Source organism: Ovis canadensis, chromosome 3 (genome assembly GCF_042477335.2).
Source record: "Ovis canadensis isolate MfBH-ARS-UI-01 breed Bighorn chromosome 3, ARS-UI_OviCan_v2, whole genome shotgun sequence".
Lineage (NCBI taxonomy): Eukaryota > Metazoa > Chordata > Mammalia > Artiodactyla > Bovidae > Ovis > Ovis canadensis.
Window position 1 is genome coordinate 191,119,247 of NC_091247.1, and position 23,594 is coordinate 191,142,840.

The 23,594-nt window shown below is 38.8% G+C and overlaps 1 protein-coding gene across 2 annotated transcripts in view; it reads left to right on the forward strand.

Moving 5' to 3' along the window:
* TMTC1 (transmembrane O-mannosyltransferase targeting cadherins 1) overlaps nucleotides 1-23,594 on the forward strand; it is a 337,062-nt gene that overhangs the window by 130,253 nt on the left and 183,215 nt on the right. For both annotated transcript variants that reach the window (XM_069585452.1, XM_069585453.1), the window contains exons 6-7: nucleotides 10,599-10,680; nucleotides 14,721-14,824. In XM_069585452.1, coding sequence (XP_069441553.1) covers nucleotides 10,599-10,680; nucleotides 14,721-14,824 — 186 coding nt within the window. The remainder of the gene's footprint in view (nucleotides 1-10,598; nucleotides 10,681-14,720; nucleotides 14,825-23,594) is intronic.

Sequence of the window (23,594 nt, forward strand, 5' to 3'; positions counted from 1 at the left end):
GAACTAATAAATGAATTCAGTAAAGTTACAGGATACAAAATCAATGTACAGAAATCTGTTGTTTTCATATACTAATAATGAACTGTGATAAAGGGAAATTAAGAAAATAATTCTATTTACAATTGCATCAAAAATAATTAAATATTAGGAATAAATGTAATCAAGGAGATAAAAGACCTGTACACTGAAAGCTATGATACTGATGAAAGAAACTGAGCAAGTTACAAAATATGGAAAGATATTTCATGTCCAGAGACTTCAAGAATTTATACTACTAAAGTATCTGTATTACCCAAAGCAATCTACAAATTTGGTGCACTCCTTATCAACATTTCAATGGCAAATTTCACAGAACTAGAAAAAATAATTCTAACATTTGTATGGAAACACAGAAGACCCCTATTAGCCAAAATAATGCTGAGCAAGAAGAACAATCCTGGAGTTATCACACATCTTGATTTCAACCTATACTACGAAGCTATATTAATCAAAACTGTAAGATACTGGCACAAATACAGACATAGAACAGTGGAACAGAATTGAGAGTCAAGGAATAAACCCACTCATCCATAGACAATTAATCTACAACAAAGAGCAAAGAACAACATACAGTGGAGAAAGGACAGTCTCTTCAATAAGTGATGTAGGGAAAACTGAACAGTCACATGCAAAAAAATCAAATTAGACCAGTATCTTACACCATGCACAGAAATCAAGTCAAAGTGGATTAAAGACTTGAAGGTGAGACCTGAAACTATAAAATTCCCAGAAGAAAACATAGGCAGTAACTTCATTGATATTGGTCTTAACAATGTTTTATGGATATGATTCCACAAGCAAGATGAAAAATAAACAAAATAAAAGATACATACACAAAATGCAAAACAAAACAAAAAGTAAACAGGACTAAATCAAACGGAAAGCCTTTGCATAGTCAAAGAAACTATCATAGAATCAAATAGGCAACATACAGAACAGGAGAAGATATTTGCAAATTATATATGCACTAATGGGCTAAGATCCAAGATATATTAAGAACTCGTAAAACTCAACAGGAAAGCAAGCAACCCAATTAAAAAATTAGACAGAGGATCTAAATTGATATTTTACTCAAGATGACCACAGGCTCATGGAAGAATCTTCAACGTCAATAATTATCAGGTAAATGAAATCAAAATCACAATGAAATATCACCTCCCACCTATTAGAATGACATACAAAAAGACAAGATATAGCACAATGTTGAAAAGAATGTGGAGAAAAGGGAGCCCTTGTACATTGTTGGTGGTCTGTAAATTGGTGCAGCCATTATACAAAACAGTATGAAGATTCCTTGAAATAATTAAGAATAGAACTGCTACATGACCCACCTATTCTATTTGTGGATATTTATCTGAATATCACAAAAATATTAAATCAAAAAAATTGATACACCCTTCTGTTCATTGCGGGCTTCCCTTGTGGCTCAGACGGTAAAGCGTCTGCCCGCAACATGGGGGTCGGGAAGATCCCCTGGAGAAGGAAATGGCAATCCACTCCAGCACTCTTGCCTGGAAAATCCCACGGATGGAGGAGCCTGATAGGCTACAGTCCATGAGGTTGCAAAGAGTTGGACATGACTGAGTGACTTCACTTCACTCTGTTCATTGCAGCATTGTTTACACTAGCTAAAACATGGAAGCAATCTAAGCATTCAGCAAATACTACTCAGTCATTAAAAAGAATGAAATCCTGCCATTTGGACCTTCTTGAGGGTATTTTGCTAAGTGAAATAAATCACATAAATAAAAGACAAGTATGATTTCACTAGTGGAATTATTTAAAAAAAAACAAGCAAAAAATAAAAACAAGCATAGATATAGAAAACAGATTAATTGTATCAGCCAGAGGAAAGGAGTTGGAGGGTGGGGGAATGGGTGATGGGGGTCAACTGTATGGTGATGGATGATAACTAGACTTGTAGTGGTGATTACTCTGTAGTGTATACAGATGTTGAACTATAATTCAGTATACCTGAAACTTACATAATACAAATATTGTTGTTGGAATAACTTGTCATTTTTCATAGTGATATAGTTGTAGCAGCCTTTTTGTTAATTTCCTAAATTAATCTGGTATCTTCTGGTATCTTGACTTAACATCCTTTAAAACATGTAATTGGTATGTTTGTACTTCTGAGAGTAGTTTTTGAAATTTAAGCATACCCCTTGAAGGTGAAAACAGGTTTAGCTGGCAATGATTAAAAGGTAGCAGAGTTGGTGGTAAGGTCACAGGGTGAACTTTCTATCCTGAATCTTCTTGCTTCCTACATGTGGGACCTTGGGACAAGTTACTTGACCATTTCTGCCTTAGTTTCTCCCTGTGAGAGGAAGATATTGAGAGTTTACAACTGATAGGAATGTGCTAAGGATTATAAACTTAAGAAATATGAACAGTGAACCTGCACTACTATTATTGTTATAGTTAACAGAATGTGTGTTTCTTCAGTTTACCAGGACAGTCCAATAGCAAATACTGCTTTTCACTAGCTTAACTATACTTGATTTATCAGCCCATTTTTCTTATTTGTTGTTTAGTCTCTGAGTCATGTCTGACTCTTGGCAACACCATGTGCCCTAGCCTGTGGCTCCTCTGTCCATGGGATTTTCCAGGCCGGAATACTGGAGTAGATTATCATTTCCTTCTCCAGGGAATCTTCCCAACCCAGGGATTGAACCCAGGTCTCCTGCGTTGCATCTGTTGAGCCACCAGATAAGCCCCATTTATCCCAATACAGGGGATAAAACCAGAAAGTATTATTACAGTTTGTTTTTAATCTGTTTCTTAGTGTAAAAGTTTACTTGTGTATCTGTACAAACATATATTGCAATTAGCAGTGATTTCATTTCCATGGATTTCTTTAAGACTCCAGTGTGCAGCAAGTTTAGAGGATGGGAATAAGAGACAACCTATAGCAAATGTTGCCTTTCAGCCTCATTAGAGAGGAGACCACAAGCACAGCTAAAAGGCATAGAATCAGGCATCAGGAAAGTCAGTTCTGGTTTGGATTCACTAGGTCTCAATCTGTAAGAGGGGGCCAGTGCTGTCTGTTTTGCCAACTGCATATGGATCTTTCGAGGATTAAATGTTAGACTGGATTGAAAAACCTTTTGACATAGAAAATGCCATAAAAATATCTAATATGCATCTGATGCAGGAGGAAGCCAGTTCTGACACCATGTTGGACATTGTTTCTTTGACTCACTTTTCATTGCTTTTGTTGTTATAATCGTACTTAACAGCTTGTCTGGAGGACCCTGCTCCTCTGCCTGACTGTAAAGTGCCTTTGTTCAGCTCATAGAGAGAGAAATTGCCCCCATCTACCTTGTGGCTCAGACAGTAAAGAATCCACCTGCAAGGCCAGAGACCTGGGTCTGATCCTTGGGTAGGGAAGATCCCCTAGAGAAGGGAACAACATACCCACTCCAGTAATCTGTCCTGGAGAATTCCATGGACAGAAGGGCCTGTCAGGCTACAGTCCATGGGGTAGCAAAGAGTCAGACATGACTGAGTGAATTTCACTTTCTTCACCTGTGAATAGAAGAGATTAACACACCCCTTCCAAAGGCTGGCTGTCCATTCCCTGGGAGATGTTTTGCAAGACTGAACACCCTTTCACTTAACTTACCCACTGTCTCTCCCTCTCTATTTTGCTCCTCTATAGAATGCTATTGGTTATTGATGCTTAGAGGATGCAATTTATGGGTTCAAAGAGAGTGCATCAAAGAGAGAAACTGAAGACTGCTTAAATTTCTTTTGCTGTTTTTGTTAATCTTTTCATCTCTTCTAATGTGAGCTAAGTCTTTGCGACTTTGGTCAACTGTGAGATCTTTTCTTTCTTTGTTTCAAAGAGAATCAGGATTTCTTAACTCCTGAAAATCTCCAGATTCAAATTCTTTTTCTTTCTTTCTGCTTTTGGTCATATTATGTGACTGTGGAAAATTCTTAAAGAGATGGTAATGCCAGACCACCTTACCTGCCTCCTAAGAAACCTGTATGCAGATCAAGAAACATTATTTAGAATACCAGACATGGAACAACGGACTGGTTCCAACTTGGGAAAGGAGCATTTTAAGCTGTATATTGTCACCTTGTTTATTTAAATTATATACAGAATACATCATGCAAAATGCTGGGCTGGATGAAGCACAAGCTGGAATCAAGATTGCCAAGAGAAGTACCAATAACCTCAGATATGCAGATGACACCACCTTTATGGCAAAAGGGGAAGAGGAACTAAAGAACCTCTTAATGAAAGTGAAAGAGGAGAGTGAAAAAGCTGGCTTAAAACTCACCATTCAAAAAACTAAGATCATGGCATCCAGTCCCATCACTTCATGGCAGATAGATGAGGAAACAATGGAAACAGTGTTGGACTTTATTTTGGGGGCTCCAAAATCACTGCAGATGGTGATGGCAGCCATGAAATTAAAAGACACTTGCTCCTTGGAAGAAAAGTCATGACCAACCTAGACAGCATATAAAAAAGCAGAGACATTACTTTGCTGACAAAGGTCCAACTAGTCAAGGCTATGGTTTTTCCAATGGTCATATATGGATGTGAGAGTTGGACTATAAAGAAAGCTGAGCACTGAAGAGTTGATGCTTTTGAACTGTGATTTTGGAGAAGACTCTTGAGAGTTCCTTGGACTGCAAGGAGATCAAAGCAGTCAGTCCTAAAGGAAATCTATCCTGAATGTTCACTGGAAGGACTGATGTTGAAATTGAAACTTCAATACTTTGGCCACCTGATAAGAAGAACTGACTCTTTGGAAAAGACCTTGATGCTGGGAAAGACTGATTGGAAAGAAAGTTTGGTTGGATGGCATCACCAACTTGATGGACATGAGCTTGAGTAAGTTCTGGGAGTTGATGATGGACAGGGAAGCCTGGCATACTGCAGTCTGTGGGGTCACAAAGAGTTGGACACAACTCAGCAACTGAACTGACTGACTGACTGATGTGACTATTAATCTTTTTCATTACCGTGAAGGAGCAAAGAGAGCTTAAGTTAGTATGACAGGTATTACTGAAGTAATTTTGTTTATAGTTTTTAAAATAATTTATCAGTATATTATTAAATGGTAATAACTTATAGCTGAGATGTTTGCCACTACAGCTGTTGTTTAGGCAAAAAATTAGGAAGTTTTTGAGAAGAACTGGAAAATCTAATATAGTAGTCTCATGTAAACCACCAGGACTCCTTCAACTTGCTGTCTACATCCCAAGCTGTGAGTTTTTATTTTGTATCCAGTCTAGTACTGGCGGGTAAGGAAAATACAGACAAAGAGGCATCTAAGTATATTTAAAATTTTATTTGAGTCCATAAGCATTTATTGATCATCTTGCTATGATATATCAGCTATCTCTTAACGTAATAATCCTATGTTAACAAAGTTCAATGACTTAAAATAATCAACATTCATTTTACCCTCAAGTTTATGGGTTGGTGACTTTGTTACCAAACTCAGATCTGGATACAAGGATGAGTGATGTTAGATGGGAAATTGTTGCTCTAATCAAAAAGCTAGCAATCTGGGGGAAAGGTGGACTCATGACCCAAAACCATCTCTGAAGTTTCTGTGTGGCCATGAAAGACTTTCAAGGGAAAAAGGGGAAGTAATCTCAGTTGATCATTGAGATAGGTGGTTAGAGTCATCACCATCCCCCACTGTGTGCAGGCTTGTCGACTCCTTGTGATCTTTTTTAGATGCTATATTATTCTCACAGTTTATTTGTGAGATCCCTGAAGGGGAGGCTGAGGAAGAGATCTGGTCATCTGTTCAATTCAGTTCAGTTCAATCGCTCAGTCGTGTCCGACTCTTTGCGACCCCATGAATCGCAGCACGCCAGGGCTCCCTGTCCATCACCATCTCCCGGAGTTCACTCAGACTCACGTCCATCGAGTCCATGATGCCATCCAGCCATCTCATCCTCGGTCGTCCCCTTCTCCTCCTGCCCCCAATCCCTCCCAGCATCAAAGTCTTTTCCAATGAGTCAACTCTTCGCATGAGGTGGCCAAAGTACTGGAGTTTCAGCTTCAGCATCATTCCCTCCAGAGAAATCCCAGGGCTGATCTCCTTCAGAATGGACTGGTTGGATCTCCTTGCAGTCCAAGGGACTCTGAAGAGTCTTCTCCAACACCAAAGTTCAAAAGCATCATTTCTTCAGCGCTCAGCCTTCCTCACAGTCCAACTCTCACATCCATACATGACCACTGGAAAAACCATAGCCTTGACTAGACGGACCTTACTTGGCAAAGTAATGTCTCTGCTTTTGAATATGCTATCTAGGTTGATCATAACTTTTCTTCCAAGGAGTAAGCGTCTTTTAATTTTATGGCTGCAATCACCATCTGCAGTGATTTTGGAGCCCCCCAAAATAAAGTCTGACACTGTTTCCACTGTTTCCCCATCTATTTGCCATGAAGTGATGGGACCAGATGCCATGATCTTCAGTTTCTGAATGTTGAGCTTTAAGCCAACTTTTTCACTCCTCTTTCACTTTCATCAAGAGGCTTTTTAGCTCCTCTTCACTTTCTGCCATAAGGGTGGTGTCATCTGCATATCTGAGGTTATTGATATTTCTCCCAGCAATCTTGATCCAGCTTGTGTTTCTTCCAGCCCAGCGTTTCTCATGATGTACTCTGCATATACGTTAAATAAGCAGGGTGACTATATACAGCCTTGACGTACTCCTTTTCCTACTTGGAATCAGTCAGTTGTTCCATGTCCAGTTCTAACTGTTGCTTCCTAACCTGCATACAGATTTCTGAAGAGGCAGGTCAGGTGGTCTGGTATTCTCATCTGTTTCAGAATTTTCCACAGTTTCTTGTGATCCACACAGTCAAAGGCTTTGTCTGTTAGTTACATATTATTCATTTCTATTTCTTTGATCTAAGTAAAGAACCAACAGATCAGGCAAAATATTCTGTCATCAAAAATTTTAAAGCTGTGTTTCGGCCAAAGTTTAGTTAAAATATAAATTTGCTAAAGTGACAAGACAAAAAAGACCTCCTGCAGAGAGATCTTTCCCTCAAAGAGCCTCCTGAAAAAATAAAGCAGCTCACAACTTTGGATGGCTCCTTGTCCTAGTCTCAGCTGAGATCTCTCAGTGGGATTTGATGACTGAATAGCTATGGAGGGTAACTTCAGAAAGAAGACCCATTCACCTCTGAATATTTGAACATGATTAACTAAGGAGGTAGATGTTAGTAGATAGAAATTTTGCAGTCAGAAAAAATTAGGGCATGGGAAGCACAATTTAGAACATTTATTTTGTATAGTCTTGATCTTTTGCTTTTATTTTCCTAATATCAGAAATTGTTAAAAATGCAGAACTTGATAATGCTACAACCCCAGACTAATGTTAAAGTATTTTTTTTAATGTGCAACAGCAAATTATGAAAGGTCTACATAAAGTGAAGGAATCATGTTTTTGCTTCACCTTAATATTTGTTTCACCTTTATCACTTGGTGTTCCTTTTAAATTTTTTCAGTAATTTTCCTGTTTTTCTTTCATTGTCATCTTTGATGTCATCAGTTGGTGAAAGCATCCAAGGATCATAGTATTTTGGATCTGAAAGGAACCTTGAAACCATTTAGTCAACTATCACTGATGTAAGAAGGAAATGAAGCCCCTGTAGATTTGTACCAACTAATGTGATAGAGTAGCTGGAAGCACAGGGATAGACTCCTAGACTCTTGCTTCCTATGCTAGTGGTTTCCTCAGTGGTTCAGTTTTGTTGGCATGTTCTCTGTCTTTGCAGGGAAAATAGTGGAGAATTTAACTGAAGTTGAAAATTATCAGTGATGATATTTGCATAGTTCCTTGTAAGGTACACTCAGCTATATTAGCCTGTGATTGAAATGAGTAGCTGAGGTAATCTGATATTATGGTTAAGTCTTAGTTCTAATTTTTCAGTATCTTCCTCTATTGAAAAGGAGTTATAATGTTCTTCCTCAAGGAATTCTTGAAATTACAAAGAAATCATAAAGGGATTAGTACATTTATAACACTTATGTTTGTATCTGACATATTGTTTACTATTTTTACTATTGTTAATATTTGTTGTTGTTTGGTTCTAATTCACAGGTATTGTGGACTAAGGGGGAAATTTTCTACTATCCAATTTTTATGGTAGGAAGGAGAGGGAAAGGAGTTGCAGAAAATTCAGCTGTCTGTATGAACTTAGGACTCTCAGCTTCTGACCTAGTGTTTACCAGGAAAGGGGACCATGTCATTTTGGCTCATTTTCTCATTTAATTTTGGTGAACAGCTGGAAATGGAGATCTTGCAAGGTCATTTTTTTTCAACCACTGTTCTCTGTATCATCCTAGGCTTTGTTACATTTTAAGACTAAATTATTTGGTACTTTTTTTGGAAATAGAATTTTTCATGGAGGAAGAATTTCCAAACAATGGGGTTCTTTTAAATATATCTCACTGAACTAGCCATCCTATTGAGCTTTCAGTGAAACAAAATACCAGTTACCTAAGTTTGACTTCTAAAACCCTGTGATTTGTTTTATAGACAGGAAACTGCTCCTAATTTTTCCACTGTGTTAAAATAAGCAACAGGGGGAACCTGAGAAGTGTAGTTTCTCAAAACAGGCCAATCCAAGAAGGGCTTTTTCATTCAGATGTGTTGCCACTTCAGCCCTTTTCCTTCCCACTCTGTCCATTCCTTTGCCTTCCTGCTGCCAATTATCCACATCCTGTCAAGGAATAGTAGAAATATCCACAGTTGGTCTTTGTTGAATTGGTCTGAAAATGATAGTGATGGTAGAGGAAAAACTAAGGAAAGGCCCAGAACAGTGCTTTAACCTTTTTGAAATCACAGACCCGAGCTGACACTGAAGATCAAAGCCAAGGACTTTGCCTCGGAGAAATGCACAGATGCAAACATACATGAAATCTCGTGTTCAGTTTCAGGAGGTGATGGACTCTCTCAAGCCCATTTTAGGGTGGAAGAGATCACCAGTGTTATAAAAGCTGACAGTATCCCTGACCTTCCTCCTCGCCCGCTCTCTCTTGGGGGCTAAAGGAGACTAAAGTGCTTGGGGGTGCATCCAGTCCAGAGCTTGCTAAAAGGTGACTGTGAATTGCTTTTTGGAAAAAGAAAAGGAAAGCAAGAAGGAAGGGATCTGCCTTGAAGTGATACTGTTTCCTCCTTACAGGGCCACTTGGACACATTTAGCTGTTATAAAATGGGAAGCACATGTATTTTGTAAGGAGTTCAAGTTAGACATTTTTTTGTGAGATACTAACCCAGTCAGGTCTCACAAATGAAGCTTTCTTTTTGTAGAACATCCTTACTGTGTGAAGATAACACATTCATATACAGATTTTAAGAAATTCTTGAGGAGGATACCTTTGAGGAAAAATTGAACTAAAAAAAGTAAAAAAAAAAAAAAGTGAAAAGGGGCCAGGGAAATAAGGATGAGGTGGGAAATATTTGCTGGATTATGTGGTTTGCTTTTTTTCCCCTACAGTTTATACTTTAAAATACAGAAATTTGTCTGTAGGTGAAAGGACTTGCTTTAGTTTTCCTGGGGAAGTTTGTTGACAACTTCCTCTTCCTTCCTTTTGATCATTTTTATTAAAACCAACCAATCACATGTCTTCTGTGTGGATATATAGTGCTTCCACTTTGTACAAGTGGCAGATGCAGGCTCCACATAAGTTGCTGCCCCTAAAGAAGTGGCTTTCTCATTACCTGGTTTGGTTCCAAGGGTCATAGGCACATGAAGTAATTTTCCGTTGCATATTCATGAGCTCTGGTCTGACCACTGATGCTTAATAACTTTGTTTTTGTCTTGTTGTTGTTTAGTCACTCGGTCTTGTCTGACTCTTTTGCAGCTTCATGGACTGTAGCCTGCCAGGCTCCTCTGTCCATGGGATTTCCAGACAAGAATACTGGAGTGGGTTGCCATGCCCTCCTCCAGCAGATCTTCCTGAGCCAGGGATTGAACCTGCATCTCCTGCATTGCCAGGCGGATTCTTTACTATTGAGCCTCTGGGGAAGCCCAATAACTTTAACTTTGTTACGTTGGATAAATTACTTAATCTCATAAAGCTTAGCATCTTTTTTTTTAGGGGTAAAATATTTGTGAGATGTTTTGTGGGTGAAAGACATTGTCCCTCTCAAGTTACATTCAGTAGGCAAATGAACTCTTATTTTGTTTAGGATCATCCTTGTGACTAGGGTCATCATATATTGATAGTTGCCAGAATGCCTCTGTTATTTGGGGTTAGATAGGATAGTAATATATAACTGTAGCTAACTGTACTAGATTGTATTCCCTGTATTATTGTACAACTTATTATTCTTTACAACTTTCCTATGAAGTAGAAACTACTCCACTTGTCCAAAATCTTCCATACAGAAAGAAGCAGAGCTGGGGATTGAAACCTGCGTGGTGTGTTCCAGAAACCATGCTCTTAGTGGCTATCTTTTCCATCCTTCTTTTGAGAAAGAGCCTATTCACACTGAAAAGAAAATGTGACATGTAGTGGACTCTGACACTTTTTTAATATGCTTTTTCTTTTCTGTTTCAGGTATCTGACAGCAAGCAGCAATAGAAATTTCCTGCTTACCATGAGGCCCTTCTTAAAAAGGGCCACTTTGGTCATAAGTTATGTAAGTATATATATGGTTTTGAAATATCTAATAAGAAATATTTTACTTTGACTCAGAGATATGATCCATATTGTTTAATAGAATCAGCAATTGAGCCTAACAATATGATCTTAAGATCAAACAGTTTACATACAATAAATGTTACAAAGCCTTGGAATGTAAATATGGAAGCGTTCTAGGGATATGTGAGTTCAGTGACACCAACAACATGAACTGTACTTTGTGAGTCCTTTTTAGGATGCTGGTGCTGAGTTGTTTCTGCAACACAAACCTGGCTGTATCAATTATCCATTCCTGTATTACAAAACACCTAAAATGTAGTGGCTTAAAACAAAACCACCATATTAGCTTCCCTAAATGCTTTAGTTTGGGTCACATCCAGCTGGCTGGTTCTTCTATACTTTTGGCTGGGGTTACTCAAGCAAGTTTGTGCAGTTATGAGTCAGAGCAGGTAACCTCTCTGTGATAACTCATCCTCTTAGGCCTCTCTCTATGGCTACTCTCTCTAGTTGGATGGACAGGATTGTTTACAACCTGACAACTGGATTCTGCTGCTGCTCAGTCGCTTCAGTCGTGTCTGACTCTGTGCGACCCCATAGACAGCAGCTCACCAGGCTCCCCCATCCCTGGGATCCTCCAGGCAAGAACACTGGAGTGGGTTGCCATTTCCTTCTCCAATGCATGAAAGTGAAAAGTGAAAGTGAAGTCGCTCAGTCGTGTCTGTCTCTTAGCGACCCCACAGACTGCAGCCCACCAGGCTTCTAATATTCCAAGACCTGTGAAATGTCCACTAGATTCTTTTGTTCAATACAAGTCACAAGACCAGATTTAAAGGAAGGGGAAGTTGACTCCACTCTTGATAGGAAGAGCAAATAGAAGGTGCATACAGAAAAGACAGAGGTTCTTGGTCCTGATCTTCAGTGACTATCACACTGGTGATATTCTTACACAGTTTAATGCTTCTGTTCAAAGAAATTAGGACATCAGTCTCTTTTGCTGTTGCTGTTTTTCATAAATTGTAAGTCTAGATTTATAATAAAGTTTGATAGGAAACTTATGAAAATGTTTTTGGATTATAATATTAACAATTAATCATATTTTAAATCAACATTAAGGCATGTTTAAGCACTGCAGATGGTGACTGCAGCCATGAAATGAAAAGACACTTGCTCCTTGAAAGAAAACCTATAACCAACCTAGACAGCATATTAGAAAGCAGAGACATTACTTTGCCAACAAAGGTCTGTCTAGTCAAAGCGATGGTTTTTCCAGTAGTCGTGTGTGGATGTGAGAATTGGGCTATAAAGAAAACTGAGTACCGAAGAGTTGATGCTTTTGAAGTGTGGTGTTGGAGAAGACTCTTGAGAGTCCCTTGGACTGCAAAGAGATCCAACCAGGCTATCCTAAAGGAAATCAGTCCTGAATATTCATTGGAAGTACTTATGCTGAAGCTGAAACTCCAATACCTTGGCCACCTGATGAGAAGAACTGACTCAATGGAAAAGACCCTGATGCTGGGAAAGATTGAAGGCAGGAGGAGAAGGGGACGATAGAGGATGAGATGGTTGGATGGCATCACCAACTCAATGGACATGAGTTTGAGTAGGCTCTGGAAGTTAGTGAAGGACAAGGAAGCTTGGCATGCTGCAATCCATGGGGTCGCAAAGAGTTGGATACAACTGAGCAAGTGAACTGATCAGTTCAACTGAACTGAAGCAAGAAGGTGTGCAAAAACTGAACGAGATGGAGAACTTTGATTGGACAGTTTCAGCAAAAGGGGCAGAAAGTTTCTCTAACGAATGCCCCAGTATCTTTGCATAGAATAAAGACAATTCAACTTTCATTTCAGAAGTGACTTATATCTTCGTGTTGTTTGGGAATGCAAGAACTTGACAGTACTGCTGTGATGCCCTGTATTTCCTGCTATAGGGCAGTTAATTCATTTAGGCAGTTAACAGAGAGGTAGAAAGCTTTTCATAAGTCTCTTGAGTCTTAATTGCCTTCAGTTCAAAACTACCTATATGCCAAAGTAGCATATTTTGGGATGACATATTCTGTTACCTCTCAGCAGTTTAGGGAATTCATATTCTTTCAGGATACTTTTTCTGTTACTTTTATAGTTGACATTTTCCATTGCAATATCTTTAAAATTTTAAATTTAATTTATGTGAGTGTTAATTAAAATGATTTTAAATTTCTTCTTAGGCATTATTTACTGCTGATATGCTTTTGACTGACACTATATGTTCACTTTAGATTTTTGGATTTGGGGTCACTTATATAAAAAAGCATTCATGAAATAAGTCAGTGATATTCCTTGGAAAAACTCCAGCCTTAATTCCCTCCTCATATTAATCTTTTAGCTTTTAGTGAAGCAGAGATTTCCCTCTGACTCTGACAGACAGACACAACATAATTGGTCCTACTAAAATAAGAATTATACCTAGAAGGTCTGTGTAGGTGAATTCTATAAACAAATGTTGTCCCTACTGAAGTGTCTTTGGCCTCTGGTTTTCTCAACCCATCTTTGGAACGGGATAGTACCATTCAGTGATAAAATTCCATTAAGTGCCACAAAAGTTGTTTTGGGGGGTTGTTGAAATAACTCTGTGTGGGTAGTCTGCTTCAGAGCATCTGAGGGTTGGAACATTTCCAAATGTGTTTATTCAGGACACGAGGTATCTTCTACCACAGCTGAAGTTAAGTTTCATGGGGTTGTATGAGAGCAGTGGTTAAGACACAGAGCATTGGAGACCAGTGACTTGAGTCCAACTCCTAGATCCTATAGTTAATTAACTGTTAGATTCTGGGCAGATTACCTTTAAGCTTCAGATTCCTCATCTTCCTATTGGACTGGTAGGCCTCAGGTGGGAGGATCTTTAAAGTAAGTCCCCTACATATGAATGAGTTCCATTCCAAGAGCATGCTCCTTAAGTCCACTTTTTTGTAAGTCCAACAAAGTTAGCCTAGGTACCCAGCTAGGCTATATAGTACTGTACAGTGATAGGTTTATACTTTTCATGCAAATAATACTTTTAAAAAACACAAAAAATAAGGGAAACACTTTTAATCTTATAGTACCTTGAAAAGTACAGTAGTCCCGTACAACAGCTGGCATACAGGGGCTGGCATTGAGTGAACAGGCAAGAAGAGTACTGCCTGGAGGAGGGAGAGGAGGTGGAAGATGGCACTGTACTACCAATTTTTATACAATGCTATACAGTTGTTTGTTTTAAAAGAATAAGAACCAAATATAAGTTTAGATTATCTTAGTGATTATATATTAATATTCCTAAAGAGTGGCTTCCCATGCGACTCAGTAATAAAGAATCCACCTGCCAATGCAGGAGACATGGGTTCGATCCTGGGGTCAGAAAGATACCCTGGAGAAGGAAATAGCAACCCACTCTAGTGTTCTTGCCTGAAAAACCCCATGGACATAGGAGCCTGGCAGGCTACAGTCCATGGGGTTTCAAACAATTGGACATGACTTAGCAACTAGAAAATAACAAAAGCACACAAAAGCACAACCACTTGTGGAGGATGCACACACATGACAGTGTACACCAGACATGTGAACTAACTTATGCAATTAGACATGCAAATGCATGTTCACATCCTTGAAATTTCACAACTGGAAGGTTCTTATGTAGGGGACTTTGTTGTTGTTCAGTCACTAAATCACACCCCACTCCTTGCAACCCCATGAACTGCAGCACACCAAGCTCCTCTGTCCTTCATTTGCTGTTGGATAACAATGGATAACACTGACAGCTGTTATTTAGTTTTGTGTGCCTTTCCCTCGTCACCTTCTCTGTTTATTCAGGACATGAGGTATCTTCTACCACTTCTGTTTTCTCTCCCCTCTACCTATTTCCATCTTTTCTACTCATCTTCAATATAGAATTTTATAAAAATGCTCACTAAAAATGTGTTTGTAGGACAAAATATTTGTAAAGCATCTGAAAGTACTTTCCAGAAAAGCAGGGCTTATTTCCAACAAGCAACAATTTTCTCAGCAAATCTTCCTTTTTCCAAAGGTGATCATTGTTCTGTACTTTCGTCTGTGGATAATGGGAGGATCTATGCCCCTCTTTTCAGAGCAGGATAATCCAGCTTCATTTTCGCCTTACATTATTACAAGGTCAGTAGAAGTGAATTCTTTAAACTTTACTTGGTATTTTTCTGATTGTTTTAAGTAATCTTAAGTGATATATTGGCTTTGCATTTTAAGGAAAGAAAGGTTGTGTTCTAGTTAAGATGTATGGAAAAAAGAAACCACTGTTTAGACATTTGGAAATCTTTTCAACAAATGGTGCTGTTTTATCAATATTATTATAATTTTATCATTATTATTGTTCCATATTGGTATCAATTTTATTGAGCACTTAATAATAAATATCTATTGAGTGTCTCATAAGGCAAACATTATAGAACAAGTACTGAGAGGTGTTTAGAGGTTAACTGGACATCATAACTATTTGTAAGATTGAAATCAGTGGGAAAGTTGAAAGTAACAAATAGAAATGAGCAACAATTTTTGCTAAGATACAGTCAGTTATATATAACCATTTGTCCTTACGAGATTTAAGATAGGGGAGTAAGAAGTGATGATGACCAGTGGATTTTGCTCATTTTAATTCCTTATCCAACCTGCTGTGATATACTTCTGAGGCTCTCAGATATAATTATATTTGACAGTTTTCAGAACATTTCTTGAGGATGTATTATTGCTATAATATTTGTACATTAAGGTTCAGTTGAGTTCAGTTCAGTCACTCAGTCATGTCCGAATGTTTGCGACCCCATGAATCGCAGCACACCAGGCCTCCCTGTCCATCACCATCTCCCGGAGTTCACTCAGACTCATGTCCATCGAGTCCATGATGCCATCCAGCCATCTCATCCTCTGTCGGCCCCTTCTCCTCCTGCCCACAGTCCCTCCCAGCATCAAAATCTTTTCCAATGAGTCAACTCTTCGCATGAGGTGGCCAAAGTACTGGAGTTTCAACTTCAGCATCATTCCCTCCAGAGAAATCCCAGGGCTGATCTCCTTCAGAATGGACTGGTTGGATCTCCTTGCAGTCCAAGGAACTCTCAAGAGTCTTCTCCAACGCCACAGTTCAAAAGCATCAATTCTTCGGTGCTCAGCGTTCTTCACAGTCCAACTCTCACATCCATACATGACTACTGGAAAAACCATAGCCTTGAGTAGATGGACTTTTGTTGGAAAAGTAATGTCCATGCTTTTGAATATGCTACCTAGGTTGGTCATAACTTGTCTTCCAAGGAGTAAGCGTCTTTTAATTTTATGGCTGCAATCACCATCTGCAGTGATTTTGGAGCCCAGAAAAATAAAGTCATCCACTGTTTCCACTGTTTCCCCATCTATTTCCCATGAAGTGATGGGATCGGATGCCATGATCTTCATTTTCTGAATGTTGCGCTTTAAGCCAAATTTTTCACTCTCTACTTTCACTTTCATCAAGAAGCTTTTTAATTCCTCTTCACTTTCTGCCATAAAGGTGGTGTCATCTGCATATTTGCGGTTATTGATATTTCTCCCAGCAATCTTGATTCCAGCTTGTGCTTCTTCCAGTCCAGCGTTTCTCATGATGTACTCTGCATAGAAGTTAAATAAGCAGGGTGACAATATAAAGCCTTGACGTACTCGTTTTCCTATTTGGAACCAATCTGTTGTTCCGTATCCAGTTCTAACTGTTGCTTCCTGACGTGCATACAGATTTCTCAAGAGGCAGGTCAGGTGGTCTGGTATTCCCATCTCTTTCAGAATTTTCCACAGTTTATTGTGATCCACACAGTCAGAGGCTTTGGCATAGTCAATAAAGCAGAAATAGATGTTTTTCTGGAACTCTCTTGCTTTTTCCATGATCCAGCAGATGTTGGCAATTTGATCTCTGGTTCCTCTGCCTTTTCTGAAACCAACTTAAACATCTGGAAGTTCACAGTTCATGTATTGCTGAAGCCTGGCTTGGAGAATTTTGAGCATTACTTTACTAGCATGTGAGATGAGTGCAATTGTGCAGTAGTTTGAGCATTCTTTGGCATTGCCTTTCTTTGGGATTGGAATGAAAACTGACCTTTTCCAGTCCTGTGGCCACTGCTGAGTTTTCCCAATTTGCTGGCATATTGAGTGCAACACTTTCACAGCATCATCTTTCAGGATTTGAAATAGCTCAACTGGAATTCCATCACCTCTACTAGCTTTGTTCATAGTGATGCTTTCTAAGGCCCACTTGACTTCACATTCCAGGATGTCTGGCTCTAGGTGAGTGATCACACCATCGTGATTGTCTGGGTCGTGAAGATCTTTTTTGTACAGTTCTGTGTATTCCTGCCATCTCTTCCTAATATCTTCTGCTTCTGAAGGTTACTGTTCTTAAATTTTCATAGTTTTATATACTTTTTTAATATCTAATAATTTTCATATTAGTAACTTACCTTCTCTTTTTTGTGTTTGCAAAGAGCTAAATCTTAAACCTTGACTGATAGTATATATATACAGTTTGGCTTATTTATATCTCATAGGTATAGGATATTGTTGAATTTTGGTTTTATAAAGCCAAGCAGTGATTTCTGTTTTATTTCACTTAACTTCCCTTATTTACTTCATATGTTTTAATTGGTAAATTTCCAGTATCTTTGCATTTTATATCTTTCTTTTTTGTTCTTAGTGTTTTCTACTTTTTAAAGGATATTTTCCATTCATAAAAGATACCTTCCAATTTGATTGATCCTTTTTTATAGTAAATATTGTGTTACAATTGCTTTCATTACTTGCAATATCTATTTGTATTAAAAAATCTTGAATATGCTTCAGAAACCATATGGTATACAGACTTGAGTGTTGACTTAACCCTTTGAGGTAATCTGCTGCTGCTGCTGCTAAGTCGCTTCAGTTGTGTCCGACTCTGTGTGACCCCATAGATGGCAGCCACTAGGCTCCTGTCCCTGGGATTCTCTGTCCCTGGGATTCTCCAGGCAAGAATACTGGAGTGGGTTGCCATTTCCTTCTCCAGTGCGTGAAAGTGAAGTTGCTCAGTCGTGCCTGACTCTTAGCGACCCCATGGACTACAGCCTACCAGGCTCCTCCATCCATGGGATTTTCCAGGCAAGAGTACTGGAGTGGGGTGCCATTGCCTTCTCCGTTGAGGTAATCTAGAGGCTTATCAGTTGTTATGTTTTATATTTTTCAAAAAATTATTTAATTAGTCCATTTACTAAGCTTGACATCTCTAACCGAGATTTTTATTAATATTGCAAGCTACTTGTCCTTTTTTAGGTTTCTCTCACTGGCTTTTAACATCTCCAGAGTTCCTTGTCTGGGTATTTTTAGCTCATTGATAAAATGTTTCAGATTCTGCAACTCCTTCAGTAGCTATTTACTGCCTTTAAGAGAAAAAAGCAACTTTGCCAGATCCTGTTCTTGCTTATGGCTCCGTTTATTTCCCTTAGCCCTCTATCAGTCTCCCTCCAGGCTTTCTTGTCTGATGAATTTAAGTGGTCATTCTTTATAGTTGGACGTAGCCTATTCATCTGGAGACTGAGCATACCAGTGTCCAAAAGCCAAGCCTCACAAAGGAGATAGATAGACGAGAACTAGAAAAGACTGCTCTCAACTACCAACCAATCATTTCATTCGTAGCTCTCTCGTCAGCAAATACATGCCTGCCCCACAGTCCTTGGTGTCTGGACAAGGTGCCTTTGGTCTCTGCCTCACTTGTCCTCCTGTCTATACCATCTTAGCTGCCAGGGTAGTCAGGTTGCATTTTTATTCCTGTCAGTGGTAAAAAAAAAAAAAATTCTTTGGTGGAACCGCTGGCAGATTTAGGACCTTGGAGGCAGTCATTCACTAGATTCTGCCTTTCGCTTGCAGGGTATTTACATATGTTTTCTGAGGCAGCTGATATACGTTTCATCCAGGACTTTCTGTCTGTGAATCCATCTCAGTTTATCTAAGTTTATCTCAGTCACTCAGCTGTGTCCAACCCCTTGTGACCCCGCAGACCTGCCAGGCTCCTCTGTTCTTAGAATTTTTCAGGCAGGAATACTGGAGTGGGTTGCCGTTTCCTACTCCTGAGGATCTTCCCAGTGTCTCCTGGATTGAAGGCAGGTTCTTTCCCATTGACCACTGGGGAAGCCGAGTGACTCCTCAGGCGGTTCAGTCAGTATAAAGTATAAAGTGATAGAACAGAATGTCCTAACACCTTTATATTATTTATCTTAAAACAAACAAACACACACATATCTTTTAGTTCTTGTGTTTCATACTTAAAATACTCTAGGACATTTCAATGATAGTTGCTATAAATGGCCTTTCACATTCCTCTAAGGTAGCTGTATTATAACTGATTCTTTTGAACATCCAGAAAATTGCCTTTAATATCTTTGCTGAGTAAAGTTTGTACGCTGCTTACATAACTGTTTGGCTTCTAGTACAATAAGGATTTTAAACTGGGTTATCTTAGTCTGTTTCCAGTTCTCTTTTTTTTTTCTCCCTCTTCTCATCAGCTGTACAATTTAGCTATGGCTTGGCTGGCTTTGTGAGTCTGTCTTTACCAATTAGAGGATTGTCAGTCAGCTAAGTCTCATTAATCCTTTACCTCTTTCAGCGGATTTGTAAACTGAATAACTTTTATAGCATCTTTGCTTCCATCTTGCAAGGATGAAAGTGAAAAGTGAAAAGTGAAAATGAAGTCACTCAGTCGTGTCCAACTCTTTGTGACCCCATGGACTGTAGTTCCCCAGACTCCTCTGTCCATGGGATTTTTCAGGTGAGCATACTAGAATAGGTTGCCATTTCCTTCTCCAGAGGATCTTCCCAACCTAGGGATTGAACTCGGGTCAGGAAGATCCCCTGGAGAAGGGGATTTTAATAACTTTATTATCAGCTGAGAGTTTTCAAACTAGTTTTCTCATCCCTTAATAATTGTTGAAGTTAATGATTACAGATAGTTTTTAAAGTATCCTAAAAGCTTTTAAGGGTTGCTTGGTCAACTCTTTGTTTTTTTGGTTTCTTTCAAATGACTTCTTGTGACTTAAGTTATGATATTCCTTCTCTTTTAGATGATCTATTTCCATGTATTAGCTAAGAGGAAATACCTGCCATTTTCTGTCTAACAAAACTGAGATTCAAAATCATGGTATACTCTTGGGAAACCTTTGTTAAGAAAAAGTATCTAAGACTTGGAAAAGCAAAGTGTGACTGTGGCATTCACTGTGATGCAGAGCATTGGCTAACAAACCTAGAGGAATCCAGCTTTGGTTGACTTGCTACTTACATTGACTGTATTTTACAACCCTGTTCACTTAGAATTTTATGTATAGAAATCTGACAGGTGTGATTATTTCTTTTCTCTCTAGTAGAAAATAAAATTTCAAATATTAGTTTTATTCTTTGCATATAATTTGTCAGTCTCATTACTTTTTACTTTTTTATGAACTGTGAAAACTTTCTGAAATTTACTTTAATAGATACATATATATTTATGTTTCTGGAGTTCAGTTCAGTTCAGTCTGACTCAGTTCAGATCAACTTGCTCAGTCGTGTCTGACTCTGTGACCTCATGGACTGCAGCAGACTAGGCTTCCATGTACATCACCAACTCCTGGAGCTTGCTCAAAACATGTCCATTGAATTGGTGATGCCACCCAACCATCTCATCCTCTGTTGTCCCCTTCTCCTCCTGCCTTCAGTCTTTCCCAGCATCAGGGTCTTTTCCAATGAATCAGTTCTTCATATCAGGTAGCCAAAGTATTGGAGCTTCAGCTTCACCGTAGGTCCTTCCAATGAATATTCAGGACTGTATTTCTTATATAAACTCAATTTATATCTGTATTTAATAATAGCTTTATTGAGATATCATTTATATGCCATACAATTCACCTATGTCCAATGTACAGTTTGGTCATTCTCAGTATACTTACAAAGTTTAGTGCAACCATCACCACAATCAAATTTAAAGCATCTGCCCAGAAAGAAACCTCATATCCATTAGCAGCCACTTCCCATTTCAGTCCAGTCCCCAACCCTAGGCAACCACTGATCTATTTTTATCTCTATAGAATTATCTCTGTAGAGTTACTTATTCTGGACATGAACCAGTGAAATTATATGAAATGTGATCTTACGTGACAGACTTCTTTTACCTAGGAAAATGTGTTGAAGATTCATCATGTTATAGCATACATAGATAAGTTTTTTTTTTTTTTTAATTCCACAGTAGTATGCCGTTGCGTGGATATATCACTTTCTATTTGCTCATTCATCTGTTGATGGACACTGGGGTTGTTTCTACTCTTTGGCTGTTACATATGCTGCTGGTATGAACATTCATGCCCAAGTTTTTGTTTGAATATAAGTTTTCATTTCCCTTACATATGTAGCTAGGAATGTAATTGCCGGATCATATATGTTAACACTGTATTTTACTTTCTGAAGTACTGTGATACTGTTTACCAAAACAATCTCTACCAGTAGTATATGAGCATTCTGGTTTCTCTACATCCTCTTCAACACTTGTCTTTTGACACTCTTTTTGTTGTTGTTAATTTGATTCTAACCCTGCAAGTGGTATGAAATGGCATCTTATTGTGGTTTTGATTTGCATTTCCCTAGTGAGAGTGACGTAGACAGCTTTTATATGTGCATGTTAGCCATTTCTATGTCTTCTTTGGAGAAATGTCTATTCAGATCGTTTGACCAGTTTTTAATAGGGTTATTTGTTTTTTTGTTATTGAGTTATAATAGTCTTTATGTATTCTAAATGTGATATTTATATAGTCTATGTATATGATTTATAAACATTTTTTACCTTTCTGTGGGTTGTTGTATCACTTTCTTGATGACAAAAGATTTTAACTTTGAAGCAGACACACACACCAAAAAAATGCTTTGAAGCACGAAAGATTTTTAACTTTGATGAAATCCAATTTATCCATTTTTTGGTTGTTGTTCCTTATGTTTTTGCTGTTATGTCTAAGAAGGTTTTTGCCTAACTCAAATTCTTTTTTAAATTGGCTTTGTTAAGTGTCTGATTCCCTAATTAATACATTATGTAAATTTTTAGTCTTCACTGTGCATTTGTACAGGATTACATTTTTAATATTTTATTTATTTTTATAATATAAATTTATTTTAATTGGAGGGTAATTACTTTACAATATTGTATTGGTTTTGCTATACATTGACATGAATCCACCACAGGAGTACATGTGTTCCCCATCCTGAACACCCCTCCCACCTCCCTACCCATACCATCCCTCTGGGTCATCCCAGTGCACCAGCCCCAAGCATCCTGTATTCCTGCAACGAACCTAGACTGGCGATTCATTTCTTCTATGATATTATACATGTTTCAATGCCATTCTCCCAAATCGTCCCACCCTCTCCTTCTCCCACAGAGTCCAAAAGACTGTTCTATACATCTGTGGATCATTTGCTGTCTTGCATACAGGTTTATCATTCAGTTCAGTTCAGTTCAGTCACTCAGTCATGTCCGACTCTTTGCAACCCCATGAATCGCAGCACGCCAGGCCTCCCTATCCATCACCAACCCCCGTAGTTCACCCAGACTTGCGTCCATCGAGTCAGTGATGCCATCCAGCCATCTCATCCTTGGTCGTCCCCTTCTCCTCCTGCCCCCAATCCCTCCCAACATCAAAGTCTTTTCCAATGAGTCAACTCTTCGCACAAGGTGGCCAAAGTACTGAAGTTTCAGCTTTAGCATCATTCCTTCCAAAGAAATCCCAGGGTTGATCTCCTTCAGAATGGACTGGTTGGATCTCCTTGCAGTCCAAGGGACTCTCAAGAGTCTTTTCCAACACCACAGTTCAAAAGCATCAATTCTTCGGCGCTCAGCCTTCTTCACAGTCCAACTCTCACAGCCATACATGACTACTGGAAAAACCATAGCCTTGGCTAGATGGGCCTTAGTCGGCAAAGTAATGGCTCTGCTTTTGAATATAGTATCTAGGTTGATCATAACTTTCCTTCCAAGGAGTAAGCGTCTTTTAATTTCATGGCTGCAATCACCATCTGCAGTGATTTTGGAGCCCCCAAAAGTAAAAAGTCTGACACTGTTTCCACTGTTTCCCCATCTATTTCCCATGGAGTCATGGGATCGGATGCCGTGATCTTCGTTTTCTGAATGTTGAGCTTTAAGCCAACTTTTTCACTCTCCTCTTTCACTTTCATCAAGAGGCTTTTTAGTTCCTCTTCACTCTCTGCCATACCATCTTTCTAAATTTCATATATGTGCATTAGTATACTGTATTGGTATTTTTCTTTCTGGCTTACTTCACTCTGTATAATAGGCTCCAGTTTCATCTACCTCCTTAGAACTGATTCAAATGTATTCTTTTTAATGGCTGAGTAATACTCCATTTTGTATATGTACCACAGCTTTCTTATCCATTCATCTGCTGATGGACATCTAGGTTGCTTCCATGTCCTGGCTATTACAAACAGTACTGCGATGAACATTGGGATACACGTGTCTTTTTCAATTCTAGTTTCCTCAGTGTGTATGCCCAGAAGTGGGATTGCTGGGTTGTATGGCAGTTCTATTAGCAGTTTTTTAAGGAATCTCCACACTGTTCTCCATAGTGGCTGTGCTAGTTTGCATTCCTACCAACAGTGTAAGAGGGTTCCCTTTTCTCCACACCCTCTCCAGCATATATTGCTTGTAGACTTTTGGATAGCAGCCATTCTGACTGGCGTGAAATGGTACCTCATTGTGGTTTTGATTTGCATTTCTTCTTTGGAAGGAATGATGCTAAAGCTGAAACTCCAGTACTTTGGCCACCTCATGCAAAGAGTTGACTCATTGGAAAAGACTTTGATGCTGGGAGGGATTGGGGGCAGGAGAAGAAGGGGATGACTGAGGATGAGA